Genomic DNA, 15,789 nt, shown 5'->3' with positions numbered 1-15,789 from the left:
CCCCCCCTCCCCCCAAACCCCTCTTCGCCCCCCCTCCCCCAAACCCCTCTTCGCCCCCCCCTCCCCCCAAACCCCTCTTCGCCCCCCCCTCCCCCCAAACCCCTCTTCGCCCCCCCCCCCCCCTCCACACAAACACCCCTCTTCTCTTCGCCCCCCCATACCCCCAAACCCACTCTTCGCCCCCCACTCCCCCCCAAACCCCTCTTTCGCCCCCCCTCCCCCTCTTCGCCCCCCCTCCCCCCAAAACCCCTCTTCGCCCCCCCCTCCCCCCAAACCCCTCTTCGCCCCCCCTCCCCCCAAACCCCTCTTCGCCCCCCCCTCCCCCCAAACCCCTCTTCGCCCCCCCTCCCCCCAAACCCCCTCTTCGCCCCCCCCTCCCCCCCAAACCCCTCTTCGCCCCCCTCCCCCCAAACCCCTCTTCGCCCCCCCTCCCCCCAAACCCCTCTTCGCCCCCCCTCCCCCCCAAACCCCTCTTCGCCCCCCCTCCCCCCAAACCCCTCTTCGCCCCCCCTCCCCCCAAACCCCTCTTCGCCCCCCCCTCCCCCCAAACCCCTCTTCGCCCCCCCTCCCCCCAAACCCCTCTTCGCCCCCCCTCCCCCCAAACCCCTCTTCGCCCCCCCTCCCCCAAACCCCTCTTCGCCCCCCCCTCCCCCAAACCCCTCTTCGCCCCCCTCAGTTACCTGTGTTTGGGGTAGTGGTTGGGGAACTGACTGGCGGCCGTTAACGGTCAAAACCGCGCGGAGGCGTCAGGAGGGCGGGCCAACACTGACCACGCCCACCGTGACTCCGCCCACTCCAACCCCGTCCACTCGGACCACGCCCAATCCGAACCGCGCTCCGCCTGAACACGCACGCTGCCAGCCCCTCCCCCAGCCGGCCCCGCCCCCTCCCCCTGCCGGCCCCGCCCCCTCCCCCTGCCGGCCCCGCCCCCTCCCCCCGCCGGCCCCGCCCCCTCCCCCCGCCGGCCCCGCCCCCTCCCCCCGCCGGCCCCGCCCCCTCCCCCCGCCGGCCCCGCCCCCTCCCCCCGCCGGCCCCGCCCCCCCCCCCCAGCCGGCCCCGCCCCCTCTCCCAGCCGGCCCCGCCCCCTCTCCAGCCGGCCCCGCCCCCTCCCCCAGCCGGCCCCGCCACGGCCTTTACAGTTTGAATTGGCGCCTCCCGCGCGCGGGCTTCGAGCAGAGCGAGCCGGCGGCTGGGTGAGGCGGGAGGCCCAGTCCCCAATCCCGGGGCACAGGCAGGGAGTCGGCCCTGAGGGAGCAGAGTTGGCTTCAGTGTGGATTGAGGGAGTAATGGAGGGGGGGAGGGGGTAGTAGGCAGGCTGGTCTGGGGGTAATGGGGGGGAGGGCGATGGGGTAATGGGGCGGGGGTGAGGGTAATAGGCAGGCTGGTCTGGGGGTAATGGGGGGGGACAGGCTGTGGGTAATGGGCAGGCTGGCCTGGGAGAGTGGGGCTGGGGGTAATGGGGGGAGCGCGATGGGGTAATGGGGGGGTAATGGGGTAATGGAGGGGGGTGGGGGTAATAGGCAGGCTGGTCTGGGGGTAATGGGGGGGAGGGCGATGGGGTAATGGGGGCGGGGTATTGGAGGGGGGTGGGGGTAATAGGCAGGCTGGTCTGGGGGTAAAGGGGGTAATGGGGGGGACAGGCTGTGGGTAATGGGCAGGCTGGCCTGGGGGTAATGGAGGTGGGGCTGGGGGTAATGGGGGGAGCGCGATGGGGGGCGGGGATGGGGTAATGGGGTAATGGAGGGGGTGGGGGTAATAGGCAGGCTGGTCTGGGGGTAAAGGGGGGCGCTGGGGTAATGGGGGGATAGGGGTAATGGCGGACAGGCTGTGGGTAATGGGCAGGCTGGTCTGGGGGTAATGGGAGTGGGGCTGGGGGTAATGGTGGGGCGCTGGGAGTAATGGGGGTGCTGGGGGTAATGGGCAGGCTGGTCTGGGGGGTAATGGGGGTTGGTCTGGGGTAATGGGGGTGGGGCTGGGGGTAAAGGGGGGTGCTGGGGGTAATGGGGGCGCTGGGGGTAGTGGGCAGGCTGGTCTGGGGGTAATGGGGGTTGGTCTGGGGTAATGGGGTGGGGCTGGGGGTAAAGGGGGGCGATGGGGGTAATGGGCAGGCTGGTCTGGGGGTAATGGGGGTTGGTCTGGGGTAAAGGGGTGCTGGGGGTAATGGGGGTGCTGGGGGTAGTGGGCAGGCTGGTCTGGGGGTAATGGGGGGCTGGGGGTAATAGGGGTTGGTCTGGGGGTAATGGGGGATGGGGGTAATGGCGGGGGGGGGGGCTGCTCTGTGTGCTGCTGCCATCACTATTGATGGGACTTCATTCCCACTCAGCCCCCCTGACAATCACTAACTGACTATATATAATAGCTGACTATAAAAATTATTACTGTAACATCCTCAGGTAGTAAATGTACCAAAATGCCACACAATCCTGGCCAGCACACGGCAGGAAAGCTGTAAACTTACACAGGATTTCAGCTCCACTCCTTGCTGCTGTGCCCAAAGCTTTAAAGTGTTGTCTGGACGGAGCTCGGAACCGAAGATTAGTTCAGAATGAACCTCCTATTACATCACAAAGTGCCATCTCTCTTAACCTTACCCTGCTGGGCCAACACTCAGCTGACAAAGTGAGTGCCAAAGTCGTCAGCTAAAGGGAGGGGAATTATCTTTGAGGTCTGTGACTTTACCTACAGCACGCAATGTGGAAACCAGGAACTCCAAGATTTTAATAGGAGTTTCACTCATTTTCACTTGCTTTTTTTGGTTCTGACAAAGGGTTCTCAGATTGTTAACCTGCCTGTTCTATCCATGGATATTGATTGCTGCGTCTGCGTGGGTCTCACCCCTACAACCCAAAAGGATGTGCTGGGCAAGTGGATTGGCCAGGCTAAATTGCCCCTTAATTGGGCAAAAAAGGAATTGGGCATTCTGAATTTAATGGACGTTGATTGACGTAGCGGGTTTCAGCATTTGCTCTTTCTGTTAGGGTAGCACAAGTGGATAGCACAGTTGCTTCACAGCACCAGGGTCTGAGGCTCGATTCCTAGCTGGGTCACTGTCTGCGGAGTCTGCATGTTCTACCCTGCGTCTGCGTGTGTTTCCTCCGGGCGCTCCGGTTTCCTCCCACAGTCCAAAGATGTGCAGTTTAGGTAGATTGGCAATGATAAATTGCCCTTAGTGACCAAAAAGGTTAGATGGGGTTATTGGGTTACGGGGATGAGGGCTTAAGTGGGTCGGTGCAGACTCGATGGGCCGAACATCCTCCTGCACTGTATGTTGTATAACGTTACTGAGAAATGCCCTCTTTCGTTATTCGAACGCATTACTTTTAACTTTTGTGGCCACCTGTTCTACAGGTTGGACAATATAGTGCATTTCCTGAAGGATCTACTCCTGACCATGTCTGCCATGGGGCATTGGGCCATGCGTAGGGATGTTGGATAGGTTTTGTCATTCTGCTTATACAATGCACACACCAACTGTCTCGCTGAATGCTTCATGACTGCTGGGTGTGAAATGAAATTCTTACTGATTCCGTCCATTTATTATTAAATTGCTAATTTTGCTGATCTAGATTTTGATTTGATTTATTGTCACATGTACCGAAGTACAGTGAAAAGTATTTTTCTGCGGCCAAGGGAATGTACACAGTACGTACATAGTAGACAAAAGAATAATCAACAGAGAACATTGACAATGGTACATAGACAAACAGTGATTGGTTACAGTGCGGAACAAGGGCAGCAGGGTAGCATGGTGGTTAGCATAAATGCTTCACAGCTCCAGGGTCCCAGGTTCGATTCCCGGCTGGGTCACTGTCTGTGTGGAGTCTGCACGTCCTCTCCCTGTGTGCGTGGGTTTCCTCCGGGTGCTCCGGTTTGTTTCCTCCGGGTGCTCCGGTTTCCTCCCACAGTCCAAAGATGTGCGGGTTAGGTGGATTGGCCATGCTAAATTGCCCATAGTGTCCTAATAAAAGTAGGGTTAAGGGGGAGGTTGTTGGGTTACGGGTATAGGGTGGCTACGTGGGTTTGAGTAGGGTGATCATGGCTCGGCACAACATTGAGGGCCGAAGGGCCTGTTCTGTGCTGTAATGTTCTATGTAAGGGGCCAAACAAAGCAAATACATGAGCAAGAGCAGCATAGGGCGTCGCGAATAGTGTTCTTACAGGGAACAGATCATTCCGAGGGGGAGTCGTTGAGTCTTGTAGCTGTGGGGAAGAAGCTGTTCCTATGTCTGGATGTGCGGGTCTTCAGACTTCGGTACCTTCTGCCTGATGGAAGGGTCTGGAAGAAGCGAATGCCTGGGTGGGAGGGGTCACTGATAATGCTGTCTGCCTTCCTGAGGCAGCGGGAGGTGTAGACAGAATCAATGTGGAGGTGGCAAGCTTGGGTGATGCGTTGGACTGAGTTCACCACACTGCAGTTTCTTGCAATCTTGGATCGAGCAGTTGCCATACCAGGCTGTGATGCAACCAGATAGGATGCTCTCTCTCGCACATTTTTATTTTTATTAGAACTACCTTAGGTGGTAATTCTAATGAAAAGAAATTGGGTACCTCTTTGTGTTATTCCTTGGGAGGCACCTGTTGAATTTCAGTGGGATTGATCAAGCTCAATCTTACAAATTGCCCGGCCTGTTTGAAATGAGACCCTTTCAAGTTATGTTGACATTTGCTGTTGTTTCTCCCAGTATGTGTTACCCAACATTTATACCCACATTAAACTCCACATGACATAACTCAACCTATCCATAAGCTGGAACAAGTCTTTCTGAAGATAATGTTCTAACTTCCCTCAGTTGATGTGCTGCTGTAAGTATTGTAACTACATCCTCAGTGTGCTGTCAAGCTGGTTTAGGGGAAAATGTATTATTCACTAATGGGATGTGAGTTTCACTGCCTTTGTTTGATCATAATGCACTTACCATGGAAAGACTTAATAATACATTCCAGCACTTTCGCCAATGACTGATGTCAGACCAATCTACTTGTAGCTGGCTCCCTGTTTATTCTCCTCCTCCCTTGACTAACACTGTTACGTTTTCTATCTTCTAGTCAGCTGGGACTGTTCTAGAATTTGGAGGACTTTGGAAAATCATAACCTGTGCATCCAGTATCTTTATTCAGACACTCAGATGAGGGATCAGACCCTGGTGTTTAATGGCTTTTGGTCCTTTAAGTCTTTCCTTACTGATATTAATTGCAGTTAGCTCCCAGTTTGCCGTTGGTTACCCTCTGTTTCGGGTCTGAGTCCTTTTGTTAGCCTCTATTCCTGGGAACACTGAATGGAGCATGCTGCTTCAACACTTTAATATGGCTGTACTCCTAAATTATAGTTTAATGGGATTAGCATCTCACTTTTAACTTTGCCTGGTGCTGCTCCAGGCATACTCATTCTTGTACACCCCCCATTGAACCAGCATTGGTGTCCTGGCTTCATGGTAATGGTAGAGTTAGGGATATGCCAGATCATGAGGATACAGATCGTGATTGAATCCAATTCTGCTGTTGTTTGTTCACAGCGTCCTATGCATGCCCAATTTTTGTATTGCTAGCTCTGTTCTGAATTTACCCCAGTAAGAAGTCTTACAACACCAGGTTAAAGTCCAACAGGTTTGTTTCAAACACGAGCTTTCGGAGCGCAGCTCCTTCCTCAGGTGAATGAGCAGGGCTCCGAAAGCTCGTGTTTGAAATAAACATGTTGGACTTTAACCTGGTGTTGTAAGACTTCTTATTGTGCTCACCCCAGTCCAACTCTGGCATCTCCACATCATGGCTGAATTTATCCAGTTTAGAACAGTGCTATTGCCACACAGCACCATGGAGAGCATCCTCAATGTGAAGATGGGACTTGGTCCTCACGAGGGTCCATGCAATGGTCACTTTTACCAGTATTGTCATGGACAGATGCATCTGCAACATGTAGGTTGGTGAGAACGAGGTCAAGCAGATTTTCCCCTCTGGAAGGTATGTCCGTCAGCACTTGCCCACCTAGGTACCAGAAGTGCTGCTGACCCACTCTTGGTGATGAACATGTAGGCCAGACCAAGCCCCCCACCTAAAGTGCATTCTTTATCCTTGCTACTCTCAGTGTTTCTTCCAAGTGTTGTTTGACGTGGAAAATTCATGATTCATCAGCTGGAAAAGTCATGATTTGTCAGTTGTAGGGGTGTTGTAGGTGGTAATCAGCAGACTTTCTAGCCCTTGCCCATGTTTGCCTTGATGCAATGAGGCTTTTTTTTATTTATTCACAGGATGAGGGTGTTGCTGGTTGTGCCAGCATTTATTGCGCATCCCTAATTAGGTGGCTTGCTGGGCCATTTGAGAGTCAACTGCATTGACTGGAGACACATGCAAGGCAGACCAGGTAAGGACGGCAGATTTCTTTACTAAAGGACATTAGAGACCCAGATGGGCTTTTACAACAATCGACAATGGTTTCATGGTCATCATTAGAGTTTTAATTCCAGATTTTTATTGAATTCAAATTCCACTATCTGCCGTGGTGCTAACCACTGTGCACCATACTGCCCCAATTCAACTGTATTTAACTGGACGATTAATTTGAGGGAAGTTGGGAAAACATTCCAATATCGTGAAAAAATGGCAGGAATCCTTGGCACGAAGGGCTCATCTGATGAAGACTCAAAATACTGGAAGCCATACTTCGAAAGATTCCATTATTATATTCTAGGCAATAAGATTTCAGAACATATAAAGGCCTCTGCATTCCTCAGTATAATTGGAAGCAAAACTTTCAATTTATAAGATGTTTGGCTCAGCCTGAAAAATGTGGGAATAAAACCTATCAAGAATTGGTTACAATATTAGAAGACTGATAATTATTATGGAAAGGTTTGAATTTCATCAAAGGAATTAGTTTGAAGGGGAAAATATTGCGCAGTTTGTTACAACCCACAAACGACTTGCAGAGTTTTGCAAATTTGGTATCTAATTTGACAACACAGTTAGAGATTGTTTGGTGTGTGGTTTGAAAAGATTATTAATAGAACAAAATTGAAGTCTGAAGACTGAATTAGATATTACCGTGGCCACACAGCAGGAGCTTACTGGAGTAAAATAACTTCTCCAGAGAAGAACGTTGTAAAGAAGACACAGGCTCATTGAAAGGAAGAAACAAATAGGATTCAACTAAGAAAATTCACAATGTGGAACTCTTATAACCACCACGAGGACCATGGGGAACGAGCCATTGAACGCTCCATGGAACTCATGGAGTCCGAGCTCCCCAGGTACAGGGCGGAGGCCAACTACCACCTATCCCCCCCCCCCCCCCCCCCCCAGCAAGGTTTGCACTGGGAGTGAGATGCTGTGCTAAGCATGTAATTGCAAATATGTAAATAAGTGCATCTTATTTAACAACAGTCTCTTTGTGAGTTATTATAGGAAGAAAAGAACAACAACCACAGTGAAGCTGGCATCAAAGGCAAGTGTTCCGCTTGTAGGTGGTCTCAATGTCAACAAAACAAAGGAGATTGTCATAGACTTCAGGAAGCGTAGTGGAGAACATGCCCCTGTCTACATGAATGGGAAGGAAGTACAAAGGGTCGAGAGCTTCAAGATTTTAGGTGTACAGATCACCAACAGCCTGTCCTGGTCCCCCCATGCCGACACTATAGTTAAGAAAGCCCACCAACGACTCTACTTTCTCAGAAGACGAAGGAAATTTGACATGTCAGCAACGAAAAAGATACCAAAGTTTGAGGCCACGTACCAACCGACTCAATAACAGCTTCTTCCCTACTGCCATCAGACTTTTGAATGGACCCACCTCGTATTCAGTTGATCTTTTCTCTACACCAGTGGTTCTCAACCGGGGTCCACATGGACCCTGGGGGGTCCATGTAACCTTACTGGGGGTCCACACAAAACAAATACCGAATTGGGGGTCCACGGTGATATTTTAGTGGTCCATAGAGCAATTCTACTTCTGAACAACTGTTATTACTGAGAATCAAGTAGAAGAAAAAAATGTTTGTTTTCATGATGAAGATGAATATTCACCTTTATCGCTCTCTCTTTAACACAGCAATCACTAGAAACTGTGTATATTTGATATGAATTGGTTATTTTTAGAGTAATTTAATTCAATTTAGTCAGTAAAAAGTTTTTTTCATTACTTTTCATATTAGAATAAGTTTGGCAACGTACGAAAATACCGCTAATCCGTTTCCAACCCTCACGGTAAGGTAGATGGACTTTAGGGTTAGTTTACCACGCATATAAGAAGCTTTTTTTTCTGTGGAATGGCTATGGGGGTCCACAAAAAAAGTTAAGAGGAAAAGGGGTCCATGGGTTAAAAAAGGTTGAGAACTCCTGCTCTACACCTTGCTCTAGCTGTAACATTATATTCTGCAGTCTCTCCTTCCTTCCCTATGTACAGTATGCATTGTTTGTACAGCATGCAAGAAACAATACTTTTCAGTGTATACTGATATATGTGACAATAATAAATCAAATCAATAACACTTTATTCTGATGAAGAACTTAAGCTGAGCGTACTCTCAATCCAGGATGGTTCACCCTGTTTTTGGGTAGGTATCAAAATGCAGATCAATATGATTCCCTAATTTCTGAGACCACCTATGAGCGGAACCTTAACCATCTGCCTTTAAAGCCAGCAAGTGTGATTTGAGGACCTGCACTGGGGAAATAGTGCCTCTGAGAGGTAACATCACAGGCAAGGTTGAGCAGTCAGCTGCTGTTATTGCATCTCAACCCCCATTGCAAAACCGATCAGCTGCTGTCTCTGCATCTCCACCCCCATTGCAAAACCAATCAGCTGCTGTCTCTCTGCATCTCCACCCCATTGCAAAACCAATCAGCTGCTGTCTCTGCATCTCCACCCCCATTGCAAAACCAATCAGCTGCTGTCTCTCTGCATCTCCACCCCCATTGCAAAACCAATCAGCGGCTGTCTCTGCATCTCCACCCCCATTGCAAAACCAATCAGCTGCAGTGTCTCTGCATCACCACCCCCATTGCAAAACAAATCAGCTGGTGTCTCTGCATCGCCACCCCCATTGCAAACCAATCAGCTGCTGTCTCTCTGCATTTCCCCCCCATTAAAAAAACAATCAGCTGCTGTCTCTCTGCATCTCCTCCCCCATTGCAAAACCAATCAGCTGCTGTCTCTCTGCATCTCCACCCCCATTGCAAAACAAATCAGCTGCTGTCTCTCTGCATCTCCTCCCCCATTAAAAAAACCAATCAGCTGCTGTCTCTCTGCATCTCCTCCCATTGCAAAATCAATCAGCCGCTGTCTGCATCTCCACCCCCATTGCAAAATCAATCAGCCGCTGTCTCTGCATCTCCACCCCCATTAAAAAACCAATCAGCTGCTATCTCTCTCCATCTCCTCCCCCATTACAAAGCTGGTTAGATGTACTGGCACCTCCTTTCCTTGAAGCTATTGTCGTGCTGGCTTGGTGCACATCTGTCCCTGCTCCCGTCTGCAACTCTGGCAGGTCGGAACACGCTGAATATAGCCCCAAGGGGACCCGGTTCCAAATCCACATGCAGAATCACCGACACAGTGCTGAAAAATAACCCCCAAATTTTCTCCAACTTCGGGCAGGACCAGAACGTGCACACAGTCAGCCCCCCTTCCATCCCGTTCTCAAATATTCTCTCCCCCTCAAACAGCCAGCTCATCCTTGACTTTGTCAAATGCGCCCAGTGCACCACCTTCAATTGTATCAACCCCAGCCTTGTGCACAAGGTTGAGGCATTCACCACCCCAGCACCTCACACCACAGTCCCTCCTCCAGCACCTCACACCACAGTCCCTCCTCCAGCACCATCCCCATCTCCTCCCATTTAGCCTTAACCCCCGCCAGAGACACCTTATCCTCCAAAATTCTCCCATAAAACGGTGAGATGACCACATCCTCAAACCACATTATCGACAGCAACTCCTTCAACAACGAGGAGGCAGGCACTATTGAAAAGGTCGGAAAAACCTTCCTAGCAAAGTCACACACTTGCATACACCTCATGCAGAAACCCAAACTTTCCTCTTAACTCCTCCAAGCTTGTGAACCGCCCCTCCAAAAACAAATCCTTCATCTCCTTCACCCCTCCCTCTTCCCATCCCCGAAACCTCGAATTCATCCTCCCTGGTTTAAATCTGCAATTCCCCTGGATCGGCATCAGCTTCGACTCCGTTCCCAAACTAAAATGCTGCCAAAATTGCCTCCAAAACGTCAACGTGGCAAACTCTTGAGGACTTCCCGAATACTTAACTGGGGCAAACGGAAGTGGTGCCATCGCCCACAACCCCGATCTCCTAAAGCAACCCACCTCCATCCTCACCCATAAAGTCTCCACCTTCCTACTCCACCTTCTCCATTTAAAAAAAATAAATAAATTTAGATTACCCAATTCATTTTTCCAATTAAGGGGCAATTTAGTGTGGCCAATCTACCTACCCGGCACATCTTTGGGTTGTGGGGGCGAAACACACGAAAACAACGGGACAATGTGCAAACTCCACACGGACAGTGACCCAGAGCCGGATCGAACCTCAGCACAGTGAGGCTGCAGTACCACCCACTGTGCCGCCATGCTGCCCTGCATCTTCTCCATGTTTGACGCCCAGTAATAATATAACAAGTTCAGAAGGCCCATCCCTCCAACTGCTGGCCCACTGAAGTGCCACCTTCCTTAACTTGGCACCTTCCCAGCCCGAACAAATGACAGAACCAACCTTTCCACCCCCCTTAAAAAATGACCTTGGCAAAAAGATCGACACGCACTGAAATAGAGTTTGTATAAATACATTGACAGAAAGATATTTAAAAAATCTGTACTGACAGATGGAGACCAGAACTGCACAAAGTACAAGAAATTAGGAAGGTAAATTACATGTTGGAAAGGGATTGGACTACATGATTACGGAAGTTTGGCTATAATTGTAGAGAGCTTTGGTGAGATTGTACCAGTGCACTTTGTGCAGTTCTGGTCTTCATATTTAAGAGAGGATATGCTTGTGCTGGAGATGGTTCAGTGAATAGTTCAGTAGATTGGTTCCTGGGATTAGAGGGTTCACTAGAATGGTCTATTTCTGCGCCTGTTTCTTATGTTCATTTTTATCAGAATAGTTCTGCTCCAATGAGGAAGGCCCATTTCTAGAACCGGTTTTGGGGAATGAGATGGGACAAGTGACTCAATTGTTAATAGAGGAACACTCTGAGAACAGTGATCATAGTATTGTGAGATTTAGATTAGCTATGGAGCAATCTAGAGTAAACATGATTCATTGGGGAGGGTGAATATGTTGGTGCTTTTCAGCCTGTTTTTCTGCTGTGTATCTATACTTCTGTACTGGTCAACCCTGTTCTCGCTAACTCTGTAATAGTTATTTTGGCACTGCTCTCAGATTGGTATTAAAACATAATAAAAGCACCATTAGGCCATTCAAATCCTTGAACCTGCTCTGCCATTCAATAAGACCATGGTAATCTAATTTGGCTTTAATGCCATAATTTCTTGCTCTGCCTTCATATTCCTGGATTCCCTTAGATCTACAGATCTCAGTCTTGATTATACATAATAACTAAGAACCCAGATCTCTCTGGAGTAGATAATTCAGAAGATTGACAATCCTGGAAAAAATATCTTAATCTCAACCTAAGTACTGGGGTTGCTGCGCTCCGAAAGCTAGTGATTCAAAACAAACCTATTGGATCTGGTTTTGTAAGACTTCTTACTGTGCCCCCCCAGTCCAATGCCGGCATCTCCACATCAGGTCAAACTAAGTAGTTGAAGCTTTATCCCCAGAGTATGATCCATTGTTTTAGAATGTAACAGCCAGGGAAACAGCCTCTAAGCATCTGCCCTGTTAAATCTTCTAAGAATTGTATATGTTCAACGAGATTACTTCTCATCCTTGTAAACACCAGATAACAGAAACCCCTCTGCTCACTGACTCCTCACAGTTAGGACATCCCAGAAATTAATTAGTGAACCGACATGAAAGACCAATGTCCCCTTGGGTAAGATCATCAAAACTATGCACAGTGGTCCAGCTGTGATCTCACTAGAACCTTGTGTAATTGCAGCAAAATGTCCTTACTCCAGGTCTCTTGCAACAAAGACGAACATGCTAGTTGCTTGTTTAAGAACCTGCTGAACATCTATGTTAACTTTATAGTTTGTGAACAAAAACACTCAAATACCCCCAGCGCCACCCCTACCCCAAAGACTTACTGATCTCATGCATTTAAAAATACTTTGCTTTTCTGTTCTTCCTACAACAGGATGTCATTTATATTTCCCAACATCATAAGGGCACAAGAGACCATTCGTCCCATCAAGTCGATGCCCCTTGGGGAGTGATTGAAGCTGCCTGCAGTATCCAGGACGGCCACAGCGGCGCTGCCGCGGGAGGCTCTGGGATCCTAAAAGCGGCGTAATGGCGGCGGCGGCGGCAGGAGCGGGGTTGATGAGGGTGAGTGGAGGGAATATGAGGGTGAGTGAGGGAGGGGGACATTAGCTGCTGTCTAACAGCGCAGGGACTGAGTGAGAAGTGGGAGGTTCCCAGATTTCAGTCAGACCCAGATACAGAGTAACTCACACTGTCTGCAACATAACCTCTCATTCACAAACACCCACAGTGGCTTCAACAATGTTTTATTTCACTGAGCGAGACTGCCACCCAAACATAGGGTTTAAACCCTGCATGGTGTGTTATAGCTCACTCAGAATGGGGTTTAAACCCTGCATGGTGTGTAGCTCACTCAGAATGGGGTTTAAACCCTGCATGGTGTGTAGCTCTCTCAGAATGGGGTTTAAACCCTGCATGGTGTGTTATAGCTCACTCAGAATGGGGTTTAAACCCTGCATGGTGCGTTATAGCTCACTCAGAATGGGGTTTAAACCCTGCATGGTGTGTTATAGCTCACTCAGAATGGGGTTTAAACCCTGCATGGTGTGTAGCTCACTCAGAATGGGGTTTAAACCCTGCATGGTGTGTTATAGCTCACTCAGAATGGGGTTTAAACCCTGCATGGTGCGTTATAGCTCACTCAGAATGGGGTTTAAACCCTGCATGGTGTTACTGCTCTCTCAGAATGGGGTTTAAACCCTGCATGGTGTGTAGCTCTCTCAGAATGGGGTTTAAACCCTGCATGGTGTGTTCTGGCTCTCTCAGAATGGGGTTTAAACCCTGCATGGTGTGTTATAGCTCACTCAGAATGGGGTTTACACCCTGCATGGTGTGTTATAGCTCACTCAGAATGGGGTTTAAACCCTGCATGGTGTTACTGCTCTCTCAGAATGGGGTTTAAACCCTGCATGGTGCGTTATGGCTCACTCAGAATGGGGTTTAAACCCTGCATGGTGTTACTGCTCTCTCAGAATGGGGTTTAAACCCTGCATGGTGTGTTATAGCTCACTCAGAATGGGGTTTAAACCCTGCATGGTGTGTTATAGCTCACTCAGAATGGGGTTTAAACCCTGCATGGTGTGTTATAGCTCACTCAGAATGGGGTTTAAACCCTGCATGGTGTATTCTCGCTCTCTCAGAATGGGGTTTAAACCCTGCATGGTGTGTTATAGCTCTCAGAATGGGGTTTACACCCTGCATGGTGTGTTCTCGCTCTCTCAGAATGGGGTTTAAACCCTGCATGGTGTGTTATAGCTCACTCAGAATGGGGTTTAAACCCTGCATGGTGTGTAGCTCTCTCAGAATGGGGTTTAAACCCTGCATGGTGTGTTATAGCTCTCAGAATGGGGTTTACACCCTGCATGGTGTGTTATAGCTCTCTCAGAATGGGGTTTAAACCCTGCATGGTGTGTTCTCGCTCTCAGAATGGGGTTTACACCCTGCATGGTGTGTTATAGCTCTCTCTGAGTCTGAGTTGTTGTGGGAACATGTACTTTTACATGACTACTAAATGTATATCGATGCTAAAGGCACTAATATTCTCCATCACATGGCTGAGCAGCAATTACAGCCAGTCACTGGTGTATGCTGAAAGGAATTGCAGGTTGACACATAATGTGTTTGATCATAAAATGTAGGAGCAGAAGTAGGCCATTCAGCCCATCAAGTGAGCATCATTCAGTGAGTTATTCAATTTGGCCATGTTATGAACACAACTTGGTGGTCTTTGAGACAATACTCGAGCCAACTTCCCTCCGCAGTTTGGGGCACCAAGGCCAATTGTAAGTGCAACCATTACTGATTCTAACAACATTGACTGTGGGTTCACCCTGGACCTTTTTGGCTTGTGCAGATCAGTATGTTTCGTCACAGAAATACTTAGGAATTCAAAGTTCACATGAATATTGATCTCTAAAAATAGGGATTTCAAAGTGACATTGAAATGCGAATGATTTTTCAATGCCACAGAACTGTGTCCTTTAGTTAAGCATAGTGTTCCTTACTTATTTCCATGGTCAGTTAGTTCTGGAGGTGCACATAAATGTGACACTGGAATTTGTTTTGAACGAATATTCTGGCATTTGGTCTTAATTAAAGCATAATAAGGTGTAATATGGTAACTCTTCTAACAATGTTTATAGTCTTGAACCATTAATAGGAAACTTCACTGCCTCTGATTTCCTCAATGTTAAACGGAACAAAAAGAATATTCAGCAATATAAGAAAACATGGGGAAAGATACCAAAGATTGTGATGTTTGTCAATGTTGTGTAATAAAATGGCTCTTTGTATTAAGTAATTTGAGTGCTTGATGAGTGTCCTGACAAAAACATTGAACTTTTCTGAGGAACAGAATTATTTAGTTTTGGGGAAATCAGACAATACTGTTTAAATGTGTCTATCAGCAACATAGTGCCATGAGGTGCACTGCAAAACGGTTTACGGCTTCACAGTAATAATTGGCCATTTGGAGCTGAATAGTGCCGTACATTGATTTAATTATGTGACTACAAGAGCAGAAGGGGCTATTACCAGCATTCACTCCTTTAACAAGAACAAAGGAACCCGCTTGATTTATCCCATTCCACAAATATTCAAACCCTCCACCACTGACGCATAGCCGTATGTACCATCTACAAGATGCACTGCAGTAACTAACCAAGGCTCCTAAGACAGCACCTTTCAAACCCACGACCACTATTATCTAGAAGGACAAGAGGAGCAGATACCTGGGAACCCCACCATCTGGAGGTTCCCCTCCAAGTCACTCACCACCCTGACTTGGAAATATATCGCCGTTCCTTCATTGTCGCTTTCCAATTAAGGGACAATTTAGCATAGCCAATCCATTTAACCAGCACACCTTTGGGTTGTGGGGGTGAAACCCACTCAGACACGAGGAGAATGTGCAAACTCCATGATGTGTTAGGCAGGTTGGTTTGATGTGGACTGCACTCGATGCAGGGAAGTTAGAAACAGACTGACACTAGAGAAGATCCAACACTGTTTGATTCAACTATGGAACTGCTATACATATTCAGCTGTGGGTCGACACTATACTGATCTGACTGGTGACCTTGTAGTAGCCTGACCAGACTTACTAGCTACTGCATGGTGTTTGCACTTGCTAGCTCGTGGACTGTGACTGTCTCAGTAGCTGGGTCCCGAGAGAGAGCGGGAAATCTAGTGCCCTCTGGCTTTATAGTGGTTGTGTCCTGTCTGGTGATTGTCTGTACTGTGTTGTGTGCTTACTGGTCATCCTATGTGTCAATCACTGCCTGTCTGCATCTCATTATATATATATAAGTGGATATTTTGACACTCCACACGGACAGTGACCCAGGGCCGGGATTCGAACCCGGGTCCTCAGCGCCGTAGGCAGCAATGCT

The 15,789-nt window shown here is 48.6% G+C and overlaps 1 protein-coding gene across 2 annotated transcripts in view; it reads left to right on the top strand.

The window, feature by feature from the left end:
- The first annotated feature begins 2,282 nt into the window (after nucleotides 1-2,282).
- Nucleotides 2,283-15,789, top strand: part of bcat2 (branched chain amino-acid transaminase 2, mitochondrial) — a 48,526-nt gene continuing 35,019 nt past the window's right edge. Inside the window, exons 1-3 of one of the 2 annotated variants that reach the window (XM_038783389.1) lie at nucleotides 2,283-2,619; nucleotides 6,246-6,358; nucleotides 12,273-12,463. In XM_038783389.1, the coding sequence (XP_038639317.1) occupies nucleotides 12,428-12,463 (36 nt within the window). In that variant the 5' untranslated portion in view covers nucleotides 2,283-2,619; nucleotides 6,246-6,358; nucleotides 12,273-12,427. The other variant, XM_038783390.1, reaches the window with a different exon arrangement.

This window comes from Scyliorhinus canicula, chromosome 23 (assembly GCF_902713615.1).
Source record: "Scyliorhinus canicula chromosome 23, sScyCan1.1, whole genome shotgun sequence".
Lineage (NCBI taxonomy): Eukaryota > Metazoa > Chordata > Chondrichthyes > Carcharhiniformes > Scyliorhinidae > Scyliorhinus > Scyliorhinus canicula.
This window is presented reverse-complemented; position numbering and strand designations above follow the sequence as displayed.